Source organism: Aspergillus puulaauensis, chromosome 4 (assembly GCF_016861865.1).
Source record: "Aspergillus puulaauensis MK2 DNA, chromosome 4, nearly complete sequence".
Classification (NCBI taxonomy): domain Eukaryota; kingdom Fungi; phylum Ascomycota; class Eurotiomycetes; order Eurotiales; family Aspergillaceae; genus Aspergillus; species Aspergillus puulaauensis.
This window is the reverse complement of record NC_054860.1, coordinates 284,678-311,996: the sequence shown is the minus strand read 5'-3', so window position 1 is coordinate 311,996 and position 27,319 is coordinate 284,678. Positions and strand designations below refer to the sequence as shown.

The following is a 27,319-nucleotide window of genomic DNA, read 5'->3' as shown; positions in this document are numbered from 1 at the left end:
TCACGGCCAGTTTGGGCGGGATTTTGTTAGATGAAGATCTGTTTCACTACTTATGAAAGGATTACTGTTTCATCTATAAGCGTATTGGCTTACCTTTGAGATCTAGCCCTACTAGCTAGCTGCGGTACCTGACAATGATAATGATTGTATGAAAGATATCGTATCTTGGGTTGATTGTCCTACTTTTATTCAAGACACAAAGCTCAAAGGAAAAGACTAACATAACAGTCCATCAGGTAGTAATAATGCCCAGAGCCGCTCCCCCACCAAGAGGCCATTTGGATTCTCCCTCCATTGAATGGCTGCATGCCACCGGATCATCAGTCCCTGAAGAATCCTGAGTCACATTAGAGGCTTTCGGGGACGCAGCCCAAGTGGCACATGTGTATCTGTTTTTGAAATTCTCCAGTTACACGTTAGCGGAAACTTTAGTGAAAGACTCTATACAGGTTTTATCAGATTTAATCGCAATTTTTTTTATTAAAAGCCCGGGACTTTTATGTGGGACACCCGGTCACTCAAAGCGGGGTCCCCGCAGCATGAGGTTTCAATGGAATGCGGTGTTCCAGGACCTCCCCAAACTACATACATCCTCATGCGTTGTGATACGCAGGAAAGGAAATGGCCCTGAGCACAGGCCGACCTATTGTGATACACCATGAAACTCTCCAACTTAGAGTGTGCATGCTGTGTTTCTGTCGGAAAGCCTTCCCGGAGGCATTGTTATGATTTGCACTATTCCTGATCTGGTCGGCCATTCTGGCTGTATTTCCCCGCAATTTAGAATTGAGTTACTATTGTCCGTCTAGAAGACAAGCTTGCATCGATATTGATATCGATTGAATGATCGTCCACTTCCCCGCACTTGATGATGTGGGAAGCGTATACATGGGCTTGGTAGGCGCTGGGTAGAGACACGGGGGGCTTGGTAAAATGAATATATAAAAGCATATGTATTGCGTCAACCTACCGCGACGATCCCTGAGTTGGATTCCCGGTACATTATACCTTCACCTTATTTATCTTATCCAGGGACAAGATAATGCTCGTGTTAACGACGCTCCATTTGCTCGTTGCCCTCTGTGGATGTGCAACAATCGCATTTTTTTGGAAATACTTTTGGGCAGGCAGACGACCCAGCAATTTCCCTCCTGGTCCAGCTACTTTACCGTTTGTTGGGAACCTCCATCAGCTGCCACTGTCGAAGCCCTTTCTGAAGTAGTGCCATATTGCAAACAAACACGTTGTAATAGCTCCTACTGACTGCACTAGGTTCCATGAATGGTCCCACCAATACGGTTCAATCGTCGGACTCAAACTGGGCCCTCAAAACGTGGTTGTTCTCAATAGTTGGAAACATGTCAAGGAGTAAGTGCTTCCCAGGAACAGAAATCGAACAATTCTCATAAATATGCAAAAGGCTTTTTGACAAAAGAGGAGCGATATATTCAAGCCGTCCAGAAAATCATGTTGGCAATGATCTTATTTGCCCAAACCAAACTCATATTCTCTTGGTCCCGCATGGTCCAGGGTGGCGGTTGCTTCGAAAAACAGTACAGGCCCTCTTAAACGTAAAGGCTGTTGATGATGTTTTTCCAATCCAGAACGCAGAAGCGACGCAGACAATGTGCCAACTTCTCCAGGACCCCGACGGATACTACGACCATATCAGACGATATTCTACTGCCGTGATTTTAGCTTCTGTATTTGGACAACGTGGAGCTGAATTCAATTCGCCCAAGGTTCGAGCGCTTTATCACGCGCAGGAACAATTCACTTCTATCTTGGAGCCGGGTGCCACACCCCCGGTGGATGCATTCCCCTGGCTAAAATATTTACCACAGGTCTTCGCTAGCTGGAAGATTAAGGCAAAGGCTATTCGGGCTGAACAACGATCCTTGTACTTTGGGTTGATGGAAGAAACAAAAGCTGGGATTGCCAGGGGGGCTACAACAGGCTCCTTCATGGAACGAGTCCTACAGGACCAACCCAAAACCGGACTGGATGATGAGCATGTTGCTTATCTTGGTGGAATCCTGGTGAGTTATGGCAGAGCCCGTGACGTGACTTGGAAATGCTAATCAACGAAAGATGGAGGCGGGATCTGATACTACCGCGTCGACCCTACTCTCCTATATACTGGGAATTATCAGCAATCCGGCCGCGCTTATAAGAGCCCGAGATGAACTAGACAGCATCTGTGGCACTGAACGCTCACCAACCTTTGGCGATCTGGACAAATTACCGTATTTGAGAGCCTGCATGAACGAGGTAGGCAAACAACCCTTCATAGACGGACTCCTTCATTAACTATTTGGTGTAGACACTGCGATGGCGCCCTGTTGCCCCTGGTGGTATCCCACATATGCTAATCCAAGATGACTATTATGAAGGCTACTGCCTTCCCAAAGGAACAATTGTCTTTGCAAATACATGGTCCATCCACCGAGAGAAAGAAGAGTACACTGCAGGTGACGAATTCTCGCCTGACCGCTTTCTGAACAACAGGTTTGGCTCGGTGGAAAACGGAGAGGGGAATGATCATCGGAGAACTACATATAGCTTTGGGGCAGGGCGTCGCGTGTGCCCTGGCCAACGACTGGCAGAGAACTCCTTGGTACGTGCGCCATCCCAGTATAGCCGTATCCTTCACTAACGTCATTTCAGATGCTCAATATGGCCAAGATTACTTGGGGCTTTGATATCTCCGAAAAGAATCTAGACATTGACTGGGATCCAAAAACTGCGTATACAGACGGGTTTGTCTTCTCTCCCAAAAGGTTCCCAGTGAATATAACTCCGAGGACTCAAAATCATCAAAAGGTCTTTGAGGCTGAGCTTCAGGCCCAAAGGAACATTCTTGCGAGATACGAGCATTGACTTTGCTCAGGGCCAGTTGTGGTTCTATCAGTTTCTGGGCAGCACACAGTGTTGTGTACAAGTTCCCTTCGTTGCGTCATTAACTGTGGGATTCCTACTAAATAGCATTCTGCTTCAATACCAGAAATAGTATTAGTGGACGCCTGATCGGTCATATTTCGTGTCGGTGGCATTTCGTAATGAGCTAGTCATCTACCACTCAATACTGTTGTATATAATCACATATCTTGACTGCATTCGTTGTATCAGCCCTTGTATTCCGGCGTCGTAATAGTTGATAGCAAGGCCCACATGCACTATCCAATTGGTATCCATGACGATGTTAACAGGCTGGATCGATTCGTTCCTAGCAACGATCAAATTCCCCTCTTTTATGACAAGTGGCCAACCCTCTAGATCTGCAAGAAGCACAAACCGACCGAAGAGGGAGTAGCACTACCGAGCAAAGAGGGTTTAGTGCTTCTATCCCTGGCCGTCCCCGCACGAAGAGGTGACTGGGTTGTTATATATACAGTCTGTCAAATGCGCAAGAAGCCCTATGTGCCGAATTTGATATGATATCCCTGGCTGAAAACATGTTGACCGCTATCATTCTAGGCGTCGCTGGTGTTCTCTCGGTTTATGTTTTATACTACCGCTTTTTCAGCCCTCTTGCTTCAATTCCGGGACCCTGTGAGGCAGGCCTGTCCAGAATATGGCTGGTAAAGCACACATGGAAGGGAGATATGCACCGCGAGATGCTCAAACTGCATGCTAAGCATGGTAAACTGGTCCGTACTGGTCCCAACGAGGTCTCTGTCACGGACCTCGATGCCATCAAGAAAATATACGGTGAGCCTGTCCTGTTACCCTGTTCAAAGGAGAATATCCTAATCGATTAGGTGCTGGATCGAAATTTCGAAAGAGTGGCTGGTATGGCGTTTTCCAAGGCCATCGCAAATTTGATCTATTTGCCGAACAAGACGAAGCAATTCATAGCTTCCAAAGACGGCTTGTCAGCCGTATATATGCGATGGACTCGTTGAAGGATCTTGAGCCTTATGTGGATGATGCAGTGTCCCACTTCATCGACAAGATGGAGGAACTTCAGGGTGAGAGTATTGATTTGGGGGAGTGGTTGCAGCTGTTTGCGTTTGGTATGCATGTTGGTTAATGCTGTTTACAATATACTGATTTGTCTAGACGTCATCGGTGAGGTGACCTTTTCGCGTCGGTTTGGCTTCATGGACGCCCACCGAGATGATGGGATACTTTCGCAGATCAAAACTGTCCTAAAGTCTGGAGCATGGATTGGTCAGATTCCATGTGTATACTGGATCCACGACTTCATGATGCCTCTCATTGGAAACCATCTTGGCGTCAATGCCCGACACGGAAGCATAAGGGACTATACTGTCAATGAGGTTAGGAAGAGGATCGACAGAGACAGTGACCACCCAGATATTCTTGGAAAGCTTGTGAAAGTCCAAGAGGAAAGACCAGCTCAGTTCTCTGTTGCAGACGTGACTTCGATGGCCGCGAGTAACATCAACGCAGGAAGCGATACAACTGCAATATCCCTCAGGGCAATCATCTATCACCTTCTCAGGAATCCAGAATACAAGAGCAAGCTACTTCAAGAAATTGATTCCATGCGAGGATATGACAGGACCTCAAGCATTGTGACACTCGAGGAGTCCAAGGAAATGCCTTACCTTCAAGCCGTGATGTATGAAGCCCTCCGATTGCATCCTGCTGTGGGAATGAGCCTTCCACGAGTTACACCAGCAGGCGGCATTGTAATCGATGAGCACTTCATCCCAGAAGGGGTACGCACAATCCAGATCCTTGCTTCAATACCGGGCTAATGACAATAGACGATAATCGGTGCGAATCCCTGGGCAGTGCATCGGAATAAAGCTGTTTACGGGGACGATGCCGATTCATTCCGCCCGGACCGATGGCTCGAAGATAAAAGTGGTGATATGCGTAGGGCATTGCTTCTGTGAAGACAGAGACTTGATACTAATGTACATGTAGAACGGTTTTTTTTCGCCTTTGGATCCGGTGCGAGGATGTGTTTAGGGAAAAGTGAGCATCACAACGGCAAAAGGCTGAACTTACTGACAGAAACAGACATCAGCTGGATGGAGATGTCCAAAGTACACCTTCACCCTGTTAAAAGCAAAACGGTACACGCACTAACCACATTGGCAGCTGATTCCAAGCATCTTGTCACGGTTCGATCTCGAATTGACGGATCCAGAAGCAGATCTGGCCGAGGACTGCAGGTACGTCACATACTTCGCTCTTAATGGAACATCTCTCCTAATTCACCTGTACCACAGATTTTTTGTCATGCAAAGCGGGCTACATGTAACGCTCAAGCCACGGAAATCATCAATCCAATGCACAGTTAGAATAAATTAGATTTATGCGCAGAATATACTATGAATCATGTGACACCCACAGTACATCCGTTAACTCCGAGCCCTACCCACTTTCGCGGAGGAAGAATCGTTTCGCCTATCCAATTAATTCCATGGTGTGAGACCACTACAATATAGGTCCGGTAACCGCCCGGCGTTAGGCATTAAGAGTGGCACTGGACGTGGACGGTTTTATATCAACCCTCAGCCACATCCTGGCATACTCCATACCCAACTGACACAACCACACCATGCCTTCCTTCCTCTACTCCCAGCTTTTTGTCACACCTCCGCTCCCTTCCAAGTCCTTTGCCGAGCAGGTGGTCATAATCACCGGATCCAATACTGGTCTTGGTCTAGAAGCCGCCCGCCATATCGCCCGCCTCGGCGCCAGCAAGGTCATCCTAGGCGTGCGCAATATCTCCGCCGGCGAAGCAGCCCGTCAAGACATCGAGTCCTCCACGGGCCGGCACAACGCCGTCGAAGTATGGCAGCTAGATCTATCCGACTATGACTCCGTGGTGTCTTTTGCCGAGCGCGCACAGAAGCTCCCGCGTCTAGACGCGGTGATTGAAAACGCCGCCATAGCCACCCAGAACTTTGAATCGGCAGGTGGCCATGAGCGCACGATTACTGTTAATGTTATTTCGACTGTGCTGCTTGGTATTCTTCTATTGCCGAAGCTGCGTCAAACGGCTAGGGATTATCCTGCCGCTCCCACCCCGCGTCTGTCTGTCGTTGTTAGCGAGGTCCACGCCTGGTCGAAATTCCCGGAATGGCAGAGTCCTCGAGGCATATTTCCTGCGTTGGATGATGAAGAGAATGCGCGTATGGGCGAGCGCTATCCAACCTCTAAACTGGTTGCTATTCTTGCGCTGCGTGAATTGGTCTCCCGCATGAGTGGTGACGGGTCTGTTGTTGTTAACATGGTGAACCCGGGCTTTTGCCATTCGCAGCTTGGGAGGAATGCGAGCGGTTTGACGAGTCTGCAGATGAATCTTCTCAAGATGGTTCTTGCGCGTACTACGGAGGTTGGCAGTCGGACGCTTGTTGCTGGGGGTTCTGCGGGGAAGGAGTCTCATGGGATGTATATGACGGATGGAGTTGTTGAGAATGATAACCTGTCTGCGTTTGTACGCAGTTCGGATGGTATGGCAGCGCAGAAGAGGGTTTGGGATGAGCTAGCAGCCATCGTACAGGAGATCATGCCGGGTGTCATGGGATATTTGTAACTACTGTGTAAATAATCGAGCTGTTAGAAGTACTGAACATAATGCCTATCGTCGTTTAAGCTATGCGGTGTTTATTGTACCAGAAACCTGACATACCGTCCAACCCCAGACCAGAAGCAGCAGATGGTTAAACAAAGGGTTTAATTATTCATACTCAATTTTATTCACCAGGGTCCCAATGCCATCAATGGAAATCCGAATCTCGTCGCCATCGCCCAAAAAGACCCTTGGTGATCGGAAATAACCTATCCCCTCTGGAGTCCCGGTCAACAGAATCGTGCCAGGCTCTAGAGTTGTGCCCTGCGAAAGATATGACACGAGCTCGTAGACACTGAAGATCATGTCACTCGTGCTTCCATCCTGCATTGTCTTTCCATTGTAGATGGTCTTAACTGAAAGGCTCTGCGGGTTCGTGAGCGCCTCACTCGACACCAAAACAGGGCCTGTCGGGTTCTTGTTAGGGAAAGCTCCATTGAACACATCTTTAAACTTACCTAGTGGACAGCTGGAATCCAGCCCTTTGGAGAAACTAGGCATCGCGCTTTTCATTTGCGTTGCTCGGGCTGAAACGTCGTTCGCCACGGTGTATCCCAGAATATAAGCAGGTGCCGCCTCGGCGGTGATGTCCCGGGCAGATTTTCCAATCACAACTACCAGTTCAGCTTCATAGTCGCTAGTACCATCTTGTGCGAACTTGGGGATCTTGATAGTTCCAGGGAAGGGGTCCGCGATGGCCGTGCGAGGTTTGCTGAAGAGGGCCGGGACATCGGGGATTGCAATACTGGCTTCCTATTGTAGGTTAGCCCTCATCTACCACTGGTTAAAGGAGAAGAAGTTACCTGTGCATGCTTTTTATAATTCAGGCCTATGCATCGGATATACGAGCACTCTTGGGGATCAATTGGAGATAGGAGCTATCTTGTCAATGACTCGATCGGATAGGCTGAATATTGGGCCCATTCAGACATACTCTAGACACCTGCAGCACTTCCTCGGTAACTCGTCCCCCGTGGACTGATCCTTCGATTCTGAATGCTTTAATGGGGACCTCACTTATAGAGTCCTCTCCGATATCGCGGCTGCTGTCGACCAGCTGGCCCAGATGGGTCTCCCCATCTTCGACGGCAACAAAGCGGATGAGGTGTGTCCAATACGGCATGTTGCTGGTCATGCAGGAGAAATAGCGGCTGGTAAGACGGCCTAGAAGGTCGGTCTAAGTACTCGTAAGGCAGATGTCGGCCCGTCGGGTCGGCGTATATGCTGTTCTTGCCGATTCCTGCGATAAGCAGCTAATTGTCCGAACCAAAAGGGGATGGCGTGCAGCAGGGGACAAGACGAAGTTGGGCAATGAGTCCCCGACTGTCAGTTCAAAGGATTAGTATGCATGATCTACTCGTAGCTTCACCGCGTCTAACCGATGGACCCTGTTCCTGCCTGATAATGCGGAGGCTGTCCATATACCCACTGCAGGCGTCAAACAGCCAGCCATCCCAGGTTGTCTCGCATTCCCATAGACGATACAAACCATGACTGCCTGTGCCAGGACATTTACTCGCCAATGTCGAGGATATGCGACCAGCGTGAATGTGAAGCCACGGCAGCTGAATCTGCCAATCGACTTCAAAACAACACCCCTGCTTCATCATACTTCGCAGACGTTTCAAAATACAGGTCTTCCCCATGAAGGGCCATCAAAACGGATGAACCTGTTCCAAGCTGTCAATGACGCTCTAGCGACCGCTCTGAGAACATCGAACAAGGTACTCTGCTTCGGTGAAGATGTTGCGTTCGGAGGCGTCTTTCGCTGCACAACCGGGCTACAGGCTGAGTTTGGTGCGGACAGAGTCTTCAACACCCCCTTAACGGAACAGGGCATTGTGGGTGCAGCCATTGGGATGGCTGCTGAAGGTCGCAAGCCAGTCGTCGAAATTCAGTTTGCGGATTATGTGTTTCCGGCCTTTGATCAGATTGTGAACGAGGCAAGCAAGTTTCGCTACCGGGAGGGCTTGACAGGGAGCAACCTTGCGGGCATGGTGGTTCGAATGCCTTGTGGAGGAGTTGGCCATGGCGCATTGTAAGTTGCAGCGTAGTTGCTATGAGATTGCCTACTAATGCGAGTGATTTACAGATACCACAGCCAGTCGCCCGAGAGTCTTTTCTGCCATGTCCCTGGGATGCGAGTGGTCATCCCCCGTTCGCCCTCTCAGGCAAAGGGACTTCTCCTGGCCTCGATTCTGGAGTCAGAGGACCCAGTCATATTCATGGAGCCTAAGATTCTCTACCGCGCCGCTGTGGAAGAGGTCCCTGAAGCAACATACACACTACCATTGAGCAAGGCAGAGGTTCTCAAGGAAGGGTCCGATCTGACTATAATCTCCTACGGTCGGCCTCTCTATACCTGTCAGGCCGCCATTGAAGCTGTGGAACGAGAGATCAAGGGCTTAAATATTGAACTCATCGATCTAAGAACGGTATATCCATGGGACCGGCAGACGGTGATTGATAGTGTGAAAAAGACCGGCCGCGCCATCATTGTGCACGAAAGCATGGTTAATTTCGGAGTTGGCGCAGAGGTCGCTTCGACAATTCAGGATAAAGCCTTCTTCCACCTCGAGGCTCCAGTTAAGCGGGTTGCTGGCTGGTCTACTCACACCGGGCTCGCGTGGGAGAAGTATATCTTGCCCGATGTAACACGTATGCTCCTTCCGTCTACATTATGGTCATGCATCTAACACTGTCTAGGGATATACGACGCCATTCATGAAACCATGAATGTCTAAGTAGTGCAAATGGTGCAATTTGGCAAGTAGCTAGAAATTATAGGCTGTTTGATATATTTTCATACCAATTTCTGAATATAGATTTATCTCCACCTGTAAAAGCCACTACTGACATTGAGCAGCCCCATAATCACTTCTATACTTGTTAGATCACGCTTATATCGTAAGCCCTGGCATACAAAAAATGATGTTCATTGATGTCCTTGGGCAAATTGTATTGTTCCGTATCATTCAGCTCTAGCTACAGACCTTTGATCCCATCCACATGAGCGTTGATGTCGTACTCTTCTGGATACTTGGTCATCAACCTCATCATCTCCTCCCGCTGTTCTTCGGCCTCCTCTGTCAGCTCAGCATACACATCATCGAAGATCCCACTAAGCTTGGGTTTTGGCAGCTTCTCTGCTTCAACCAGCTCCCGAAGCACTGCTGCTCGAATGCTTGATCTGACTTCTTTGTCCATCTCCTCATTCCAAAGTCCCTTACTCTCTAGCCATACCTTGAGTCTGGTAACTGGGTTGTGCCGCGTTCTCCAGTTCTCAACTTCACTCCGGTCGCGATACGCCATGCTGTCATCGCTAGTACTGTGATGTGAGATCCGATAGCTCATGAACTCCATGAGAACGGGCTGGCCGCCATTCTCTAGAGCCCGACGCCGCGCCTCCCGTGTGGCTTCGTAGACAGCAAAGATATCTGTTCCGTCTACTCGAATAGAAGGTATACCGTACCCAAGTCCACGTACAGCGATGCCGTCGCCGATATATTGTTCGCTTGTTGGTGTGGATATAGCAAACCCATTGTTCCGACAGATGAAAATTATAGGGCATTTCTTCACAGCGGCCACGTTGAGAGCCGCGTGGAAGTCTCCCTCGCTAGCGGCCCCGTCACCAAAGTAACACGCTGCAACGCTGGGAGACCGTGTAGGGTCCTCTTGGGCGTCTAGCTTCAGTGCGTACGCCGCGCCCGTGGCGTGTGGGATTTGCGTTGCAAGGGTAGACGCAACAGCGTGCTAGTTTACCCTCAATTAGCTATGCTTGGATATCAGAAGTCATGGAAACCTACCACGTTAACCTTCTTCTTCCCACTGTAGTGCACTGGCATATTGCGCCCCTTCCCGGGATCATTGTGGTTTGCAGCGAGCTGACTCATGAAGTCTGTCAATGTGAACCCACGTTGTAGGAAAACTCCAGTCTCTCGGTACTGGCATGTTATCACGTCGTCTGGCGTCAATGCTGCTGCAGAACCTATCATCACGGCCTCCTCGCCCGCAGAAACCTAAATATGCCTGTCAGTTGGTATTACACAGTAGTCGGGCATTGGTAATGCGTACCATGTAAAAGCTTAGACGGCCATGGCGCTGTGCCTCAAACATGATTGAATCCATGATATTGACTTCAAATATGGTCTTAGCTCAGTTGTATTTTTTGACTTCCCTACTCGTACCTGTCAACATATTTTTATACCATTCGAGAGCTTGTTCATTCGTAACGTCCGGTCCTCTGCCTTCCGCCGAGCTCATAACATGGTATGTTGGTAGCGGAGTAATACTAGAAGGCTCTAGGAAGTCCATCTTCGTTGTAAGGGGGCTTTTGGGAGCCCCCGGGAATGGGCTGGAAATGTCATGTTAGAAGCAAAGACCAAGGCAAAAGGGCTCTCCCCAGCGCGATAAAGGAAGTATGAACTCACATCGGAGGATATCCTACATTTGATGCCGACGAAGAGGCACGAAAGAGTTGAGGCCCATAAGCCAGCGGTCTCGCTGCGAACGCGCGGTAAGTACGACCCAACATGTTGGCGACACAAATGATGCTTCCTGTTAGTGCTCCGAGTAGCGAGTGGACATAACGAATAGATAGGGGAGGTAGATTTCCACGGGGTACGGCTTTTCGGGGTTGGAGGCCGATTGTTTTGGCAAGCTCCCTACTCGGGCATTTCGATGAGTAGCCGCGGGTACCATCGGCGAATGTCTGATATCGTTCACTTTTCGCATCCCCCAACCTCCCACTAGCTGATTCCGTAGAGTAATGCGGAGCTGGAGGATTTGGAATCTGGAGAGGCCGCGTCAGAGCGGCCAGCGTCGGGGGAGCGCAGCGTCCAATGTCGTCCGGATATCGGCAGGTTTATTATAAAGTGGAATGAAGACTCATCTTTGTAACTACAGCGCCATAACAGTCAAGCAATGAGGGCCTTCGTTGGTCAACGGTCTGTTCGCCTGGCTAAGGGCCTCTCGTCGCCCTCCCTGCAACATACTAGTATCAGTCCCCGATGTTTTAGGGTGCCAGGCCCTAAACTATTCCACTCGTCTCCTGTACTATGCCAGGTCCAGCCGTACTTGCTTGCCGATATCGGTGAAGGTAGGTGGCCAATGAGGATAACAATTTTTGCTTCTGGCTAATTGTGCCAAGGAATTACTGAATGTCGCATTGTACAGTGGTTTGTCAAGTCCGGAGATCGTGTTAGTCAGTTTGATCCCATTTGCGAAGTACAATCGGACAAAGCTTCTGTTGAGGTACATCCTGCGATGCGCTTGCTTTTCTTTATACAGTGTATAAGTTGACATATCTACGCTAGATAACATCTCGATATGATGGCGTGATTACAGCAATTCACCACCAGGTGGATGAGATGGCGATAGTTGGAAAGGTATGTACCCTTTAACCAGCAACGATTCACCTCAGTTGACTCACCAACGCAGCCGCTCCTGGACATTGATGTTGAAGATGAGACTTCACCTGATATACCTCCACAAGGCGATACCGCACAAGACACAGCGACGACGGGGGGTGATGCCGAGCCGGAGTCTACCATGGTCACATCAACAATACCAGAAGAACCAGCCGTGAAACTGGAACCCAAACACTCCGGGCTTGCCGCTCCGGCAGTGAGGCGCATTATGAAGGAGCATGATATCGACATCAGTAAAGTTGCCGGGACAGGTAAGGGTGGTCGTGTGCTGAAGGAAGATATGCTGCGCCATCTCTCACAACAAGACAGCATGTCCCCGGCACCGGTGCTCAACGATACAACTGCCAATGAAGCCCATGAGACTGTGCGCCTCTCACCAACGGACAGCCAGATGTTTAAGGTCATGACAAGAGCTCTCAGTATCCCTCACTTCGGATATACCCATAATGTCGATTTAACTTCGTTGACGAGATTTCGCCGGAAAATCAATGCTCGGGCCGAGAACTTGCCTGGGCATGACAAAACTTCTATGACACGGTTGAGTGCTTTGCCTTTTATTCTAAAGGCACTGTCGCAAACATTTAGCAAATACCCGAAACTAAACGCTCACCTGGATCCTGGAAGTGATGGCGATGCGCCGCAGCTCACGATCAAACATTCCCACGACTTCGGTATAGCAATCGACACACCCAGCGGCCTTCTTGTTCCGGTGGTAAAAGGCATCCAGAACCATTCTATTATCTCCCTGGATGCAGAGATAAAGCGGCTGAGTGCCCTTGCTAAAGAAGGCAAGCTTGCGCCATCCGACATGAAAGGAGCTACATTTACGGTGAGCAACATCGGGAGCATAGGAGGCGCTGCAGTCAGCCCTGTTATTGTTCCTCCCATGGTTGCCATTCTCGGTGTTGGAAAGGCTGAGTCTGTGCCTATGTTTATCGACAACGAGCAAGGCGAGAGTCAGATTGCCAGGCGCGAAAGGGCCGTTCTCAGTTGGAGCGCAGACCACCGGGTTCTCGACGGCGCATCGGTGGCTAGGTGTGCAGAGAGCCTGGCGAAATCTTTGGAAAGCATTGACGAGCTTGGGCTGTCTTTGAAATAGTTCTATCATTTCTCAGGTAAAGTTGACGAGTACCGCACATACAGGCGTCTTAATCAAATGTTATGCATGGTAGACGAGATTAATATCCGCGTAACGGCTCGGATATATGTAATTATAATAATCCCGGTGTATTACCACGATGTTTTTGGTCCACTCATTCACAATTATGATTTACAGTGGGCCCTATCCCCGTCCCGTTTAAATACCGAGCTGCCAGTGTCCTTTCGTCCTGCACATTCGCCAAATACGCCTATATGGTCAGAATGGAGACATTCAAGCTCTCTCTTCCAGACAGCGGCATAATATCTGGCCGATACAGCTTCCCAAGTAGGGATAGGAAATCATCCCACGTTCGGCCGCTCATTGTGTGCATCCCCGGTGGAAGTTATGATTCCCGGTACTTTGACGTTGATGGAGCTCAATCAATTGTCAGCTTGTCGACTTCTTTGAATATTCCAGTTATTGCGATAGATCGCCCTGGCTATGGAGCAAGCACACCAACTGCCAACACTGAAAATGCATCGACTTACGCTCAAAGCCAAGGGAGATACCTCAATTCAACAATCCTGCCAGCCATGTGGAAAGCCTTTGCAAAGCGCGCCCAAGCCCCGGCCATAGTCCTGTTATCACATTCCATCGGCGCAATGATTGCAACCATTGCTGCCGGGTCTTACACCGGTGCAGAGCCTTATCCTCTCGCAGGAATTATTACATCTGGCATTGGTACCCAGCTTGTGGAAGGACCGAGACAGGGCATGGTTCATCTACTGCACGAAGCAACCGAGGTCATCCACTTCGAACCAGCACCCAAAGACGCCATCATGCTGCAACTGCCACAAATGAACCTTGCGCCAATCAGGATGTGTCGGTTTACGGAGCAATTGAACAGGCCGGTACCCTGCGGCGAATTACGTGATATCAACCTCACATGGCTTAACTACTGGACGCAGTATTCGTCAAAAGTCAAGGTTCCACTGCTGTACGGGCTGGGCGAGTTTGATGGTCTCTGGACCTGCTCGCAGGAGACAATGTACGCGTATAAAGCTGCTTTCCCGCAGAGCCCGAACGTGGCCTGTGAAATCATGCCAATGGCGCCACACTGCATGGAGCTGAGCTTTCAGAGTCAGGCCTGGTATTTGAAATGTTTCGCGTTTGCGATTGAGTGTATCACGTCACAATCACTGCGGTCTACAATGCAGCCCACGGGGGATGAGGACAAGAGCGTTTCTCCTGCTCGGGGTATCATAACTACCGTTTACACGACCTCCTACGGGGACACCCTGTTGGAAAGGCCACCCCTCTAGTTTCAACATTTTTGAAATTATTCCTATCTCCGTGCCAAAAGACTTAATTCCGACGGGTGGGACATTAATTACTGGGCATAAGCCCCGTCACGTATGCCGTATAGTATACCCCGTATAGTGTATACACACCGTACACTACTGCGGGTCTTGTCTCGGCCCGAACGTAAAAGGCTTAGCGTGATACAAGAAGATACGGCATGGAGCATTTATGCAAATAATGTCACATTATTCAATGATAGACATTTGGTATATGGAAAATGATCTGTATTCTTCACTAAGACAGCCACTCCAAGCCCTCCTTCATCACCCGTTCACAAGACGCAGGGTCGTCTGCGCCCGGCAAGTCCTGCTTGATCTTGAATCCCTTCAGGCTCAGAACCCAGGATATGCATTTGTAGCTTTCCCGCGCTTCGACAGGCACAGGTAGAGTCACATTGCCTGATTCCGGGAGTACCGGTGTAATCGAGTCTCGCTCATAGATCGACTCCAGAGTAAGCAACTTCCACTGGCCGGACTCCCGCTCCAGCCGCGAGATAAAGCGGTTGAGTGAGACGCAGTCGTAGCCCCTTCCTTCGTACGTAAACCGGATCGAAATTGATCCTGTGGACTCTGTGACTGCCCTGTCTCCGTTTGTACTTAAATGTACTTCTACCGGGCTGATGGAGTGAATAGCACCGGTGCCGCCGGTTACCATTGCTCGAGATCCGGATACAAAGCCATCGATATCGCCCTGGTACCTATGTGACGGAGCTAAGAGGCAGGTCGATCTCACTCATGAGAGGCCGCTTACCAGGTGATGTCAATGTGTGTCTTGGACGCATCTGGGTGATAGCTTGACCGAAGTTTCTCCCATTGGTTTGTATCGCGGTAGTATCTCTCGCGGACAAGGAGCGATTTGATTGCTGTCTCGGTAGCGATAGTGTCCATGGTTGGTGTTCCGGTGAGAGGATCTTTGTAGGGGGCGTCGTCCTTTTAAACCCTATTTGAGGGACACGCCAATCAGTCTAAACGCCGAAAAATTCGCCGGGATGGAATACAGCACAGTCCCGCCACATACCAACCTTGCATTCCAAACGGTGGCCCCTCATTAAGTCCACTGGTCCCACAGCCTGTATTTCCGCCTCGGATGTATGAGATAGGCCCCGACCGCTACTATTACCACTGTAACTGGGAGGGTGGAATGTTGATATTCAATTTAGCAGGGTTATTAGTATGTAAAGTTAGATATTACGGATTTATAGTGACATTGTCACTTAACCATCCGTTCTTCGAACTGAAGGTATGCTTCAAACAATATATATGTGCTGCCAACAGTAGCGCCTCGCTAAGTACAAACACTTCAAAGAAGCAAACTATTCCTTGGATTATGGGGGGCTTTGTTAGAGAGCTATCATATCTCCCGCAACAATAAAATCATCAAAGAAATCCGCCGGCAATCCGTCCCAGTAATCCAGCATAGAGGTCTGACTTAAATCATCAGCCTGTCAGAAATATTAGCTTGCTACCGTTCTCTGAGAAGGTCCAAAGGCGGAATATTGGAGGACTCACGCGGACATCGAAAAGACCTTGTGAAGGCATATGCGGCGTGGAAATCCTAGTATCGAACCCCCTTTCCTCATTCTCATTCAGGATCCCCTTGCCTGCCTTTGCTACCTCGACCGCTCTTTCTGCAATCCTGATCGCATCTCGTGGAAAGCTGAAGGAAACGTGCGAGGAGGTTAGATGGTAGATGTGCCCGAAGTGGCCTGAGGCTATGTCCAGGAGCGCAAGATCGGAATTCACTGTGGCGGCCATTGGTGCTTTGAGAATATATATGAAAAGATTAATCGTGGCCAGCATGGGATAATAGAACACAATACTGTATTTGATCAGATATGTCAACTATGCTGTGCTCATTCGTAGAATGGATTCAATGGCGGATCTCACGGTGCTTGAGAAATCAAATCTGGAACCAGACTCTTCAGTGACAAGAGAACTTGCCGTGATGCTGCAGCCACTTTGGCCGAGCTGTTCGAAACTCGATCACGAAATGAGGCCTCCCGATGGGCTAGAAGAAACGAGCTTATCCAGGGGTAGTGAATATTAGCATGCAGAGCAATAATGCTGCCATAGTATGCTATTTGCAGTCGCACTGCGTCCTGTCTCCGTCTTGAAGCACCTGGCGAATCCAGGGAGGATTCTAGACGAAGGCCTGGCGGCAGGGAAGTTTGCCATTCTTCGAGTTCTGCCTGGTAGGTCTCTATCTGCTGGAAGATAGTCTCGGGGGGCTGTTTAAACGCCTCTACTGAGAACAGGTGCTTCATCATCTGGGAGCAAATCTTCGCATGATGGGCAATGGCAGTAAACATTTCAATGTCGATGGTGCTTCCTTCCGGGGCGTCTGTTGGCACTTCACAACTTATATCGTCATCACCGAGAATCTAGACGACAATTAGTAAGAGAGCATTGTTTCATCTCGGCTCAATACTATGGTATTTACGAGGGGCACTCACAGATGGCCGGCCAGACCGCAGCGAGAGGTACTTGTCGTAGCCATAAATCACCCAGAAGACGCAATTCCGGCGGATTATTTCAACCACAGGGAGCTTCCAACGCCTTGAGGGTTGGCGATGTAGGCCCTTGGACTGAGCAAGACGAGCAGCAGAGGAGCACAGCATGTATTCAACGGCCGGGCTTCCAAGAAGCTCCGCATACGATGTCTTATGGGCAGATGGTCAATAAGCTCTACCATTGAAGATCAGGGTCTACCATCTCACCATGACGATTAAAGCCTCTACAGCGGTAAGTCCGCTGGGCATATAAAGTAGATCTGTGTAGACAGACAATGCGTTCTGGAAATACCTCAAGGACAGCTGCTGGATATCGGCGAATTTGGCAGAGTTGTCCATTAACGCTGCCGCTCGACAGCCAATGGCATAAATTGCATTCCGCAAGGCATAATGGGCCACATCATCGGATTGCAATCCCTCGAAGTGCACGTGCAAATGCGTCTCGAACTCCGGTCGGTACACAGCCCCAAGCACACGGTCGTGCGAGTAATCAAAGTAGCCTGCGAGAACGTTAGTTGTTTGCCCGCTATAACTGTATTTGAAGGCTAGGTATACTGCCGGCATAGCGAGATGCCGTTTCCCTGTCTGGCTCAGGGCACCTTTCTCGACTCAGGCTTTGTGACACCGTGAGATGCTTGGTCCAATCCATGACGAGACTGTGTGCAATTGGTCCAAAGCGCGATGTTTCAGCTTTACTTGCCACCCATCGGACTCCGGGCTTGGAGCAGATTGAGAGCCAGGAGCCGGGGCCTACATATCGAGACTTAGTAACCAGTTCACTTTAAGGATATGGCGGAAGTCCGGCACAAACCGTGATGTTCCCAATTAATCTGTGTCAATGGTAAATTTATGACTGAAGAAATGACAGGGGTGCCCATACATGCTTAATATCAATAGTGGCATCCTCTCGATCGATTTCAGAGTCCTTGGGTGTGGGAACAGCATTGCTGTATTCCACCTGATTCGCAGCCATCTGAGAGGGATCATTCCTTTGACACGTTGGGGACTCAATCCCCGCGCTGAGGAGATTACGGCCAGAGGTAGTCGGAGTGTTGGGTTGGACTTGTCGCCCTCTTAATACACTGGACTCCAGCAGAGGAGGAGATAGCGTCTGCGTTATTTCTGTGATCCCAAGAAATGCTGGATCGATGGCTGTATGTGACAGGGACGTATCACATCCTGGGTCACGCTCAGTCGCTTCGACATCGGTAATAGAGCTGGCGATGCGCTCAGGAACCCGTGCACCTTGCCTCTGATGTTTGCGGCCTCGTCGCTTAGCAGGCAGGTATACGCATTTCTGTTGGTGGTCCTACATGGTTGTTGGCGTGCGTCCTTCAAAAGTAGAGATGGGGCTACTGGGCTCTTACCAAGCAGTTTCCGCATGGATTTGCACCGTCGCCTATACAGCAATGAGTGTGGGTATCTATAAAGAGAACTTGGGTGTTTCTGCTTTGCTACATTTGACTTTCCTGCCCCTGCAATAGCTGCAGGCCTGGGACAGTCTCGTGGGGTCGGATTGACGGAACATGGGGGGAGGATAGGAGAGCTGTTGTCTGATATCCTCGAATAAACCTAGAATGAACAAAATATTTGGTAGTGCAATCTGAAATGTGCCAATGTAGGAGTTCGGGGATCGTGTTACAGCGACGGTAGAAATTTGGTGGGGATGCGAACGGATGAGGTCAATGTCCGGAAATGCGGGGGAGTGGCGGAGACACGTTGTGCTGGTACTTTACTGTATTTATGCATTTAAGCATTGTAAAGCTGTTACCGTGAATTTATTAACAAAATTAAATCCGGTCAGTGGTGGTCAGTACCTGTGCGTTGGCTTTTCATGATACTATACCGTCTGTACTTATACGTTGTAATTTTCTACCGTCTCTATTTATATGTCATCGTGAAGGGTCAGGATTTACATGGACTCCCAATACCACTTTATTTCTCCGTGTCATAATATACAAACTCATCAAGACCTTTGCCAGCCGGGACCATAGGAAGAGACAGGGCTTTTTTTGTCGTCATTACCTCCAGAACAGCTGGCCCCTTGGTGCTGAGCAGCCATTTCAACTTATCCTTTACTTCGCCCGATGTTGAGCAGCGATCAGCCTGGACACCCATTGCCTCTGCTGCTTCAACAAAATCAGGGTTGGTGTGGTGGCTGTGGCAGAAGCGGTCTTGATAGTAGACAGACTGCAGATGTGTGACCATTCCCTGTTCCTCGTTATTGAGAACAAGCACCTTTACGTCTATGTTGAATTGACTGGCTGTGAGTAGTTCGTTGAGGGTCATGTTGAACGAAGCGTCACCATCAATGTCTATTACCAGAGCGTCGCGACGCGCAAGCTTTGCGCCAATGGCTGCAGGAAGCCCATAGCCCATTGTTCCCAGCCCCCCGGATGTCACCAGCGTCCGAGGATGTTTCCAGCGAAAGTGTTGCGCTGCCCACATTTGGTGTTGCCCGACACCTGTTGTAATGATTGTACGTTCCTTGACAGGTTCCACGAGATGATTCAGGGCCTCAATAAGCGCCTGTGGTTGAACCAGGCCATCCTGGTAGCCATCGCCTTCCTGCACAGTGCAAAAGGGAAACTGCTCTTTCCAGCATTCAATCTTTGACAGCCACTCTGGCCGATTCTTCTTCTCAACCAGGGGAAGTAGCAGTTCCAAATTATCTGCGCAATCACCGAGCACCGCCTCTGTCACCTGAACGACCTTGTTCACATTCTTCGGCGTGATATCAAAATGAACAATTCCTCCACGCCCTTCATCAGCTGCTTGTTTGGCCTTTGGCGCAAACTTCGGAATGCTGCCGGTAACGCGGTCGTCGAACCGCGCGCCCAATGCAATAATAAGGTCGGCGTTTTGCATGGCGATATTGGCGTACCCAGATCCGTGCAGTCCGAGCATATGCAGAGCTTTTTGGTCGGTCTCATCAAATGCGCCCAGTCCTTGAAGGCTGGTAGTGACCGGTATTGAAGCTTTGTCTGCCAATTCCTTCAACAGTGCAGGGCCCCTGGGACTGGCGAGCATACCCTGTCCGACATACAGAACAGGCTGCTTTGCAGTGTTTACCAAGCTGGCTACACGATCGATCCTACTATGAAGATCTCGTTGATGGATATTACTCATCGCAAGTCCCAATTTCGTGGGACGACTGATGTCCAACCGGGGAATCGGACGCTGTAGAATCGACGCCGTCACATCTATGGGCAGCTCAACCAGCACAGGACCGGGGCGCCCGAATGTCGCGATTTGAAATGCCTCGTTGATTCGTGATGGAAGCTCTACCACGTCTCTGACTGATATGTTCCATTTCGTGCATGATCGTGACATGCCCAGGACATCGGCCTCTTGGAACCCGTCCATCCCAACGCGGCCAGTGGAGACCTGGCCGCAGAACACTACCATGGGGGTTCCGTCTGCGAGCGCGTCCATCATGGGCGTAATGAGATTCGTTGCCCCGGGGCCTGATGTGACAAGGACAACGCCCGGCCTTCCACATGCTCGCGCATATCCCTCGGCCATGTGGCCGGCCCCTTGTTCGTGTCGCGGTAGGACAAAGTCGAATTCTGGTGCTTTATAGATCGCATCAAATACAGGGAGAATCGCGCCGCCGGGATATCCAACTAACGAATATTGATGATTAGCAGTCTGGTATATGGGGCCCAAATAGAGAGGAATACAGATATGCTCGACGCCATGCTTCACCATCATTTTGCGGAATATCGCCCCGCCGCTGAGGCCCATGAATCTGTCGTATCCAATTGGTTATCGATGCACTGGAATGAATCATACTACTACTCACGAATCATCCATCTCTGTAAGGTTCCCCGTCGGTGAAGAGAGCCGGGTTAGCCTCGAACCGCGTAGGTCGTCTGGCTTCCTGCGAGTGGCTCCAAGAGATCAGTATCGCGGATATCAATGACCTGGAACTTGCTCACGTATCGCTATTTGGGATTCATTGGCCTCTGCAGGGACTGGGGATACGGCACTCGAGTAGGACCGGAGGTTTCGTGGTGACGTTGGAACAAGGTATAACTGAGGGCATCTTTGCCTGGTCAGGGGGGAGGCAATGGATGCCCCAGGCTTGATACAAATCCTCATGGTTGTCAACCTGATTTGGTGTGATTCCTACTAGGGAAAACAAGACAATGTTTTAACGGGACAGATAGTATATAAGCTGTGGAGTCATAAACACAAACTACTGAACGGTGACTCATTGTCATGTACCGTGCTTGCAGAGGATTAGTGTTTCCGCTTATTCTCGGTGTTTTAGGGCTATCAGCCAAAGTTCAATTCGCCGCCCCAACCCCGGAGTCGCTCGCCGAACAGCTGCAGCACCACAATAATCAAAAACACCGCCAGACACACCGCAGCCTGCGTGCCAAACGTTATCTCCGCACCCACTCGGGCAACCCACTCCACCTGGAAATAGCTGATGATGAACCCCCCCGCCGTCCGGGAGAAGTTGATCCACATGCCGACTTCGGGGCTGGCTTCTGGGTACGAGTTCAGCAGATACATGTTGACGCTGGCCGAATTGACAATCACGCCGAAGGTATAGCAGCCCCAGCCTAGCGCAACTAGCATGTAATGCCACTGGCGTTGGAGGGCGAATCCGACGATAATCAGGCCTGAAATCATGAATGGAATGGCGAACCATACTATGATTAATCGTGACTCGGGGTTGAATCTACCGTCGTTCCGTTTCGTGTGGACGTGGGCGAGCAGATCGTGGAGCCAGTGGCCACATAGGTAGGCGATTATGGCGGCGACAACCGGGGCAAGGTACATGAATCCTAATATTAATCCAATCTATTAGTGACATTCAAACAGTCCATAATGAAGAAATATAACACAAACCAATCTGCTTCGAACCAAAGCCGTACAGCTCCGTCAGGAACATAGGAAGGGTCGCGTTGATTGCGATGAGCCATGCAAAAATACAAACGTAGTATACGTTTACTAGCACCACGACAGGCTTCTTGAGGATCCGGAATGACCGAAGCATAGCCTGTACAAATGTATTTCCAAGCCGGTTGGTCTGCCACTGCTCAACCCCCACCAACTCCCGCCACTCGGAACGAGCACTCCGGGGTTCGGACTGCGGGCGGTTTCGATTGTAATACGTCTCTCGACCGAATATGATCACACTGACCAAAGCAAGACCCGTCAAGATAGAGTAGATATGAAATGGCCAGCGCCAGGAAAGCTGGATAGTCATAAATGAGGCCAGCAGTGGTCCCATAAATGGGGATAGAATAACGCATGACTGCCAGAGGTTGATCTTGCGCCTGTCCATGATATGGCAAATTAGCGCTGGTCGGTCTATAAATCACAGATGATTTCCACGTACGCTTGTTCGTGATGGAAGAATAAATCTTTAATGAACATCAATCCGCCCTATTCAATGGAACGGTCAATAGGAACGGGAACGGAATGGTAGCATCCATACTGACCCCCTGTGCAACGCCCGAGAAGAAACCATTCATAACACGGGGTACGAAAAACCCGATGAATCCATGGGCATTTGCTTGGCCAACAGCTGTAGCAAATGCAGCAACCATAAACCAGAACAACACCGGCAGTCGGCCAAAGTAGGCAGATAGCATGACGGCTACGGTACCCCCTGCACCTACCATGAACTGATTGCCCGACTGAGAGTGGTTCACGGTGTCTGGGGAATTCCCATATTCCCTATCAAAGCTTTCAATTAGCGCCAGAAGATATACATTGATCGGAGAAGTCAGATAGGACTCACTTGGCTTGAAGCGTTAATGTCACAGCTCCAGTAACACTGCCATAATCAGGGAGGAACGAGCATGCAATAACGACTCCCAATACTGCATTCTTTTTGTACGAGCTCCAATTCAACGGGTCGTCGGGACTGTTCAAAGGCTGCGGAACAAAGACTGTACAGCCGTCTTCAGCGGTTTTTGGACCTCCATGTTCTTTTGGCTCTATGTCGAGTGGTGTATTCACACCCACACTCGGCATGTGCGCAGACTCCAGGTGGACTGCAGACTTGATACTTTTGGAACTCATGATATCGGAATATGTTTTCCCCTTCGGCAAACAAAAGGTTCGGTCAACTGGCGGTCAGATCGATGTAGATATCATGACACTGGGGAAGCCTTTTCGAAGACTACACCAGGTCATATAACATCTCTCCAGAAGTATTGATGGTCCGGGGAAATGAATACCAAAACAATTCCCCATATTTCCCCGCACTCTCCATGAAAGGTCCGATCAGAATGGGGTTAGACAAAGCTTATTATATCACATAGCACGATGGGTGTATGATATCTTTGCCACGCTACGCACTACGGTTTGTTCAGTACACAAGGCTTTGCAGAATAGACAACGAAATTGCTATGACAGACACTTTTATGAAAGTAATTCAGGTTGGTTGCACAGTATAACTAAGGTTACATTATAGCCTTGGGCGAGAACTATCCTCGACACCCTCACATATATCGACCCGTCCTCGAAGCAACAAATCCACAGCTTCTTCCAGTTCCTTTCCATCGCGTCTACTGATGTAAATAGACCGCCAAGCAACAATATTGTCAGGCCTAACTAAAATCGCTCCTCCGGTCTGAATGCCTTTCAAGCTGTCCCAGCGGTCCTCGTAATCTCTGTATGGGCACCGTGTTCCAATTTGAGCCACTGAAATTGGAACACTAAGACGTTTCGACACTCGCTCTGCAGCCGGGATCCATACCGAACCATCTACATCTGTAATCAGCGCGAAGGCAAGGTTGTTGCGTACGAGATGGTGGGTAGATAGGATCTGGCCTTGTCGTTCTATCCATGCATGTGGCAGACGATGACCGGGCTGGGTGGTAGGGAAGTATTGCAGACCCAATGGATCTCGCTTTGCTGGAATGGAGCCATCGGGTATGAGGAATCCATTGGTATATCTGAAGCCGAGCTCGATACCGTGGGCACAGAACTCGATGGCTTGGGTTTCTATAATCCGTGCAACCTGTGCTCGGAAGCTCCTTCCCTTGTCTGAGCCTTCAAGTAATGACTGGAATTGCTGCTTGTTATGTTCCTTTTGGCCAGGTATAAGACCCATGACAGTGTTGATGACGGCCGAGTTGTTGAAAGTGAACAATCCCCAGTCACAGTTGATTTCACCAACTGCACGTCTTTCAGGCTCATAGCTGTTAAGGATTGACTCACTAGCCTTTTCTGTAAGCACCAGTGCTAGTTTCCACGCCAGATTGAGGGAGTCTTCGATGGCTGTATTCAGGCCGAGCCCGGTTGTAGGTGGCCGTCTGTTTCCCGCATCGCCAGCAAGGAACACTCGCCCTTTGCGATATGAATCTGCTAGCACTCGCTCGATAGCCCAGTGGCTGACTTTGTACACCTTAATCTCTAATTCAGGGATCTTCAGAAGCTCACGGATGCGAGGAATCAGTGCGGATTCGTCGTGGCGAGCCTCGTCATCCATAGAGAATCCAAAGTGAAAGACCCATTCTTCCGAGTTGCTTCCCCAGGTCGGTCCCATGGGAACAATGGCGCCGCTCTCGAAGACAGTGCCGTTTTCACCGTTGATAAAATGGCACGCAAAGTAGCGGTCGTCCCAGTATTCAGAGAGGTCTGCCCCGAAGTGTACAGAAACCATGTCCGTGATATTCCTTGGCCCTCGCATTTCGATCCCAAGCTTGGGCCCAACTGTACGCCCTCCGTCGGCACCAATTAAATACTGGCATTTGTAAACGGTTTCTTTTCCTTCGCCGTCGGCGGTCTTCACATGGACTACACTGCCTTCGTCGTCAAAGTCCACCACCTGGTGACCGAACAGGACCTTTCCTGGATTACGGTTCTCCGCTAGGCCTTTCAGTATAGGTTCCAGTCTGAATAGCGGTAGGTTTCCGGAGCGTAGTGGTGCATCTTGTCTTTAAGTAGCTGTTGGTTAGCGGACTAATTGTTCACCATGGACGAGTTACCCACTTGTATGACTGAGAATATTCTGTGCCCTCATTTCCTCCAAAGCACTCAATCTTGTGAATTAGCTGACGATCTAGAGGGCTGGAGCCACCCAAGGACGTCTGCCAGGCAACCTGGCTCATGTGGCGTGGAGGGCAAGTCTTTTGGAGAATTTCATCAGCCATGTTATGGGCTTGCAGAATCTCCATTGTGCGCTGATTCAAATAATGCGCTTTGGGTATTATGGATGTGCTCGTATGCTTCTCAATGAGGACGTGTCCAATCCCATAGTTGGATAGGAAGCTCGACAGTGTCAAGCCACATCCTCCACCTCCTATGATGACAACGGGGATTTCGACTTCGTTCGACATGTTGCGGTATTGGATAGCAGGTAGCTCGTGTTTGCTAAGCCTTGCAAACTGGCTACTAGGTCTTTGGCAAGGCCAAGTACAAATACACGCCCACTATAGTTTACGGGGAATTTCGACCACGGCCAACGTATGATGCTTCTCCGCAGAGTATTGACCCCAACCCCCAGCCCCGGCCCAAGTTCTATTCCATTTTGGCTCGGGCTTATACTCCATATTGTGGGGATCTGGGGAATTGACATCGGCGTTAAAAGTTTGGTGGATCAAACCCGGGGAATTGTGGAATTGGCCGAACGAACAAGGATTAGTTGCTGTTTATTGCCCGCCATGGCTTCACCCCTGTCGTAAGTCCATACAGGATATATGAAATCCAGAGTAAACCGGTCACTCAACTGGTTGACCTATCTCCATTCTTATCAGCTATCGTCTACTAAGTAACATTCTACAAATCAAAATGGGTGACGCCTCCGTTCTCCGCCCTAGCAGCCTAGCCCACGTTGTCTTCCGGACAAAAGACCTGTCCAGGATGCTCAACTTTTGGACCTCTTTCCTTGGAGCGGAGCGCGTGTTCGAGAATGACTTTATCGCTTTCCTGCGATACGATGAAGAACACCACCGGATTGCAATCATCCAGGAACCAGACACTGGCCCGCGCGTCCCGACCGCAGCAGGACTTCACCATCTCGCATTCTCGTATCCCTCTTTGCGTGCTTTGCTTCATGCACACCAGGAAAGAGAGAAATCTGGCATCAAGCCTACGTGGTGCGTGAATCACGGGCCCACTACGAGCATCTACTATAAGGACCCCGACGGCAATGCGATTGAGACCCAGGTGGACAATTTTGATACCGTCGAGAGGGCCAATGTATTTATGACATCAAACGAGTTCCGTGATAACCCGATCGGCACAGATTTTGATCCGCGCGATGTGCTGCGCCAGTTGGATTCTGGGGTTGGGGAAAGCGCCTTGAAAAGGAGGGTTGAGATCGGGGTCCGACAGTCTGTGCCGGCAGGTGTGTGATACGCGCCACTATTCCTTTTATATTCGGGGGAAGGGTCGGGACTTTTCCATTTAGGTGTTGAGATAGTGCTTAAATATATAACCTTTGGGCACTCTGATATCCCAGTTTCATCAGCTGTACCAAATCCCCGTGACATAAATACCAATTCTTCCACATAGACCAGCAGCATGGGATACCCAACAGGATCTACCATCTGGCCAATCTCTCAATGCTCAGATGATATTAAAAAACTAGTCGACCGCCTGTTCACCCTGGCCGACACAAAGACCGTCGATGCTGGAGACCTCCTCGCCCAGGAAGTCTTCAGTGCTGAAGGCCAGTTCCTGTCACCGCAAGGAACGTTTACTGGATCTAACGGTACGCTTGCCTGTCCCACTAGACCTATGGCAGCTAACTCTGTTACAGAAATACGTGAATCTCGCAAAAACGCATGGACTACAGTCAAGACTCGCTACCACGTTGTGTCCAAAGTTTACATAAATGACACACAAGGCACTGACCTTATTATCATTGGAAGTTTGAGTACAGAGGCTCTGGACACAACGCGAGCAAGGGTTGACTTTGTTGCGCGCATGGTTGTTGAGACGACTGATCAGGGCGCGAGAGTCCGACAGTACCGCGTTATTACTCCCCCGGCAACGGATCCACGACCTCTACTTAACGAGCTGTGATATTTTCATGCATGTCAGCTAGAGATAGATTGTTAACTACATACTGCTCCGTTTATGGAAAAAGTCTTATTGTAGGACATTCCGCTGCTCGTAATGGCTTTCAAGTTGTCTCCTTGATTAAAGTCGGTCTGCCCTCTGGGATGCGTCAAGTGCTCGTAGAGTAGATGTATAGCCTCCAGCTTCTGTTCTCCGAGGAGCGTATGAAATGTTGGCCAACAGCGACACGGGATTTACGATTATCTACAAATACACGTGGTTATACTTTCCAGCTGAGCCACACCAGTTAAACATTCTAACACCATCTAGCACCAAGGAAAGGGGCAAAGGACCGTTCATGCTAGCACACCCTTCTCCCTGGCTCACGGTACCCTCAGGCATTCTGA

General features: G+C 49.7%; 15 protein-coding genes across 15 annotated transcripts; 8 read left to right on the top strand and 7 right to left on the bottom strand.

The window, feature by feature from the left end:
- Positions 1 to 1,625: 1,625 nt before the first annotated feature.
- On the top strand, positions 1,626 to 2,880 carry APUU_40129A (cytochrome P450; the record flags this gene model as incomplete). The annotated part of the gene is made up of 4 exons (XM_041703167.1): positions 1,626 to 2,039; positions 2,092 to 2,271; positions 2,324 to 2,617; positions 2,668 to 2,880. The coding sequence occupies 4 exons, from the start codon at positions 1,626 to 1,628 to the stop codon at positions 2,878 to 2,880; spliced, it is 1,101 nt and encodes a 366-aa protein (XP_041555879.1).
- Positions 2,881 to 3,455: 575 nt separating this feature from the next.
- On the top strand, positions 3,456 to 4,868 carry APUU_40128A (cytochrome P450; the record flags this gene model as incomplete). The annotated part of the gene is made up of 4 exons (XM_041703166.1): positions 3,456 to 3,711; positions 3,762 to 4,016; positions 4,063 to 4,688; positions 4,737 to 4,868. 4 exons carry the CDS (start codon positions 3,456 to 3,458, stop codon positions 4,866 to 4,868), a joined length of 1,269 nt encoding a protein of 422 aa, XP_041555878.1.
- A 671-nt stretch (positions 4,869 to 5,539) lies between these two features.
- Positions 5,540 to 6,520, top strand: APUU_40127A (putative short-chain dehydrogenase/reductase family protein; the record flags this gene model as incomplete). Its single annotated transcript, XM_041703165.1, has 1 exon — positions 5,540 to 6,520. The coding sequence occupies one exon, from the start codon at positions 5,540 to 5,542 to the stop codon at positions 6,518 to 6,520; it is 981 nt and encodes a 326-aa protein (XP_041555877.1).
- A 144-nt stretch (positions 6,521 to 6,664) lies between these two features.
- On the bottom strand, positions 6,665 to 7,679 carry APUU_40126S (fumarylacetoacetate hydrolase family protein; the record flags this gene model as incomplete). The annotated part of the gene is made up of 4 exons (XM_041703164.1): positions 6,665 to 6,963; positions 7,015 to 7,309; positions 7,360 to 7,434; positions 7,491 to 7,679. 4 exons carry the CDS (start codon positions 7,677 to 7,679, stop codon positions 6,665 to 6,667), a joined length of 858 nt encoding a protein of 285 aa, XP_041555876.1.
- A 367-nt stretch (positions 7,680 to 8,046) lies between these two features.
- On the top strand, positions 8,047 to 9,300 carry APUU_40125A (alpha-ketoacid dehydrogenase subunit beta; the record flags this gene model as incomplete). Its single annotated transcript, XM_041703162.1, has 3 exons — positions 8,047 to 8,594; positions 8,649 to 9,214; positions 9,263 to 9,300. The coding sequence occupies 3 exons, from the start codon at positions 8,047 to 8,049 to the stop codon at positions 9,298 to 9,300; spliced, it is 1,152 nt and encodes a 383-aa protein (XP_041555875.1).
- A 241-nt stretch (positions 9,301 to 9,541) lies between these two features.
- On the bottom strand, positions 9,542 to 11,090 carry APUU_40124S (thiamine pyrophosphate-dependent dehydrogenase E1 component subunit alpha; the record flags this gene model as incomplete). Its single annotated transcript, XM_041703161.1, has 5 exons — positions 9,542 to 10,309; positions 10,363 to 10,575; positions 10,631 to 10,692; positions 10,744 to 10,910; positions 10,987 to 11,090. 5 exons carry the CDS (start codon positions 11,088 to 11,090, stop codon positions 9,542 to 9,544), a joined length of 1,314 nt encoding a protein of 437 aa, XP_041555874.1.
- A 389-nt stretch (positions 11,091 to 11,479) lies between these two features.
- On the top strand, positions 11,480 to 13,084 carry APUU_40123A (uncharacterized protein; the record flags this gene model as incomplete). The annotated part of the gene is made up of 4 exons (XM_041703160.1): positions 11,480 to 11,654; positions 11,706 to 11,809; positions 11,872 to 11,943; positions 11,996 to 13,084. The coding sequence occupies 4 exons, from the start codon at positions 11,480 to 11,482 to the stop codon at positions 13,082 to 13,084; spliced, it is 1,440 nt and encodes a 479-aa protein (XP_041555873.1).
- Positions 13,085 to 13,347: 263 nt separating this feature from the next.
- On the top strand, positions 13,348 to 14,388 carry APUU_40122A (alpha/beta hydrolase; the record flags this gene model as incomplete). The annotated part of the gene is made up of 1 exon (XM_041703159.1): positions 13,348 to 14,388. The coding sequence occupies one exon, from the start codon at positions 13,348 to 13,350 to the stop codon at positions 14,386 to 14,388; it is 1,041 nt and encodes a 346-aa protein (XP_041555872.1).
- A 274-nt stretch (positions 14,389 to 14,662) lies between these two features.
- On the bottom strand, positions 14,663 to 15,315 carry APUU_40121S (uncharacterized protein; the record flags this gene model as incomplete). The annotated part of the gene is made up of 2 exons (XM_041703158.1): positions 14,663 to 15,125; positions 15,179 to 15,315. 2 exons carry the CDS (start codon positions 15,313 to 15,315, stop codon positions 14,663 to 14,665), a joined length of 600 nt encoding a protein of 199 aa, XP_041555871.1.
- Positions 15,316 to 15,767: 452 nt separating this feature from the next.
- APUU_40120S (fungal specific transcription factor domain-containing protein) lies at positions 15,768 to 17,910 on the bottom strand (the record flags this gene model as incomplete). Its single annotated transcript, XM_041703157.1, has 8 exons — positions 15,768 to 15,869; positions 15,937 to 16,246; positions 16,315 to 16,808; positions 16,881 to 17,087; positions 17,145 to 17,437; positions 17,493 to 17,687; positions 17,749 to 17,767; positions 17,818 to 17,910. 8 exons carry the CDS (start codon positions 17,908 to 17,910, stop codon positions 15,768 to 15,770), a joined length of 1,713 nt encoding a protein of 570 aa, XP_041555870.1.
- Positions 17,911 to 18,872: 962 nt separating this feature from the next.
- Positions 18,873 to 20,684, bottom strand: ILV2_2 (acetolactate synthase, mitochondrial; the record flags this gene model as incomplete). The annotated part of the gene is made up of 2 exons (XM_041703156.1): positions 18,873 to 20,563; positions 20,621 to 20,684. The coding sequence occupies 2 exons, from the start codon at positions 20,682 to 20,684 to the stop codon at positions 18,873 to 18,875; spliced, it is 1,755 nt and encodes a 584-aa protein (XP_041555869.1).
- A 534-nt stretch (positions 20,685 to 21,218) lies between these two features.
- APUU_40118S (uncharacterized protein) lies at positions 21,219 to 22,982 on the bottom strand (the record flags this gene model as incomplete). Its single annotated transcript, XM_041703155.1, has 5 exons — positions 21,219 to 21,736; positions 21,801 to 22,231; positions 22,294 to 22,340; positions 22,397 to 22,634; positions 22,699 to 22,982. The coding sequence occupies 5 exons, from the start codon at positions 22,980 to 22,982 to the stop codon at positions 21,219 to 21,221; spliced, it is 1,518 nt and encodes a 505-aa protein (XP_041555868.1).
- A 388-nt stretch (positions 22,983 to 23,370) lies between these two features.
- APUU_40117S (uncharacterized protein) lies at positions 23,371 to 25,246 on the bottom strand (the record flags this gene model as incomplete). The annotated part of the gene is made up of 2 exons (XM_041703154.1): positions 23,371 to 24,844; positions 24,900 to 25,246. 2 exons carry the CDS (start codon positions 25,244 to 25,246, stop codon positions 23,371 to 23,373), a joined length of 1,821 nt encoding a protein of 606 aa, XP_041555867.1.
- Positions 25,247 to 25,697: 451 nt separating this feature from the next.
- Positions 25,698 to 26,264, top strand: APUU_40116A (uncharacterized protein; the record flags this gene model as incomplete). Its single annotated transcript, XM_041703153.1, has 1 exon — positions 25,698 to 26,264. One exon carries the CDS (start codon positions 25,698 to 25,700, stop codon positions 26,262 to 26,264), a length of 567 nt encoding a protein of 188 aa, XP_041555866.1.
- A 168-nt stretch (positions 26,265 to 26,432) lies between these two features.
- Positions 26,433 to 26,936, top strand: APUU_40115A (uncharacterized protein; the record flags this gene model as incomplete). The annotated part of the gene is made up of 2 exons (XM_041703150.1): positions 26,433 to 26,622; positions 26,671 to 26,936. 2 exons carry the CDS (start codon positions 26,433 to 26,435, stop codon positions 26,934 to 26,936), a joined length of 456 nt encoding a protein of 151 aa, XP_041555865.1.
- Positions 26,937 to 27,319: the final 383 nt, after the last annotated feature.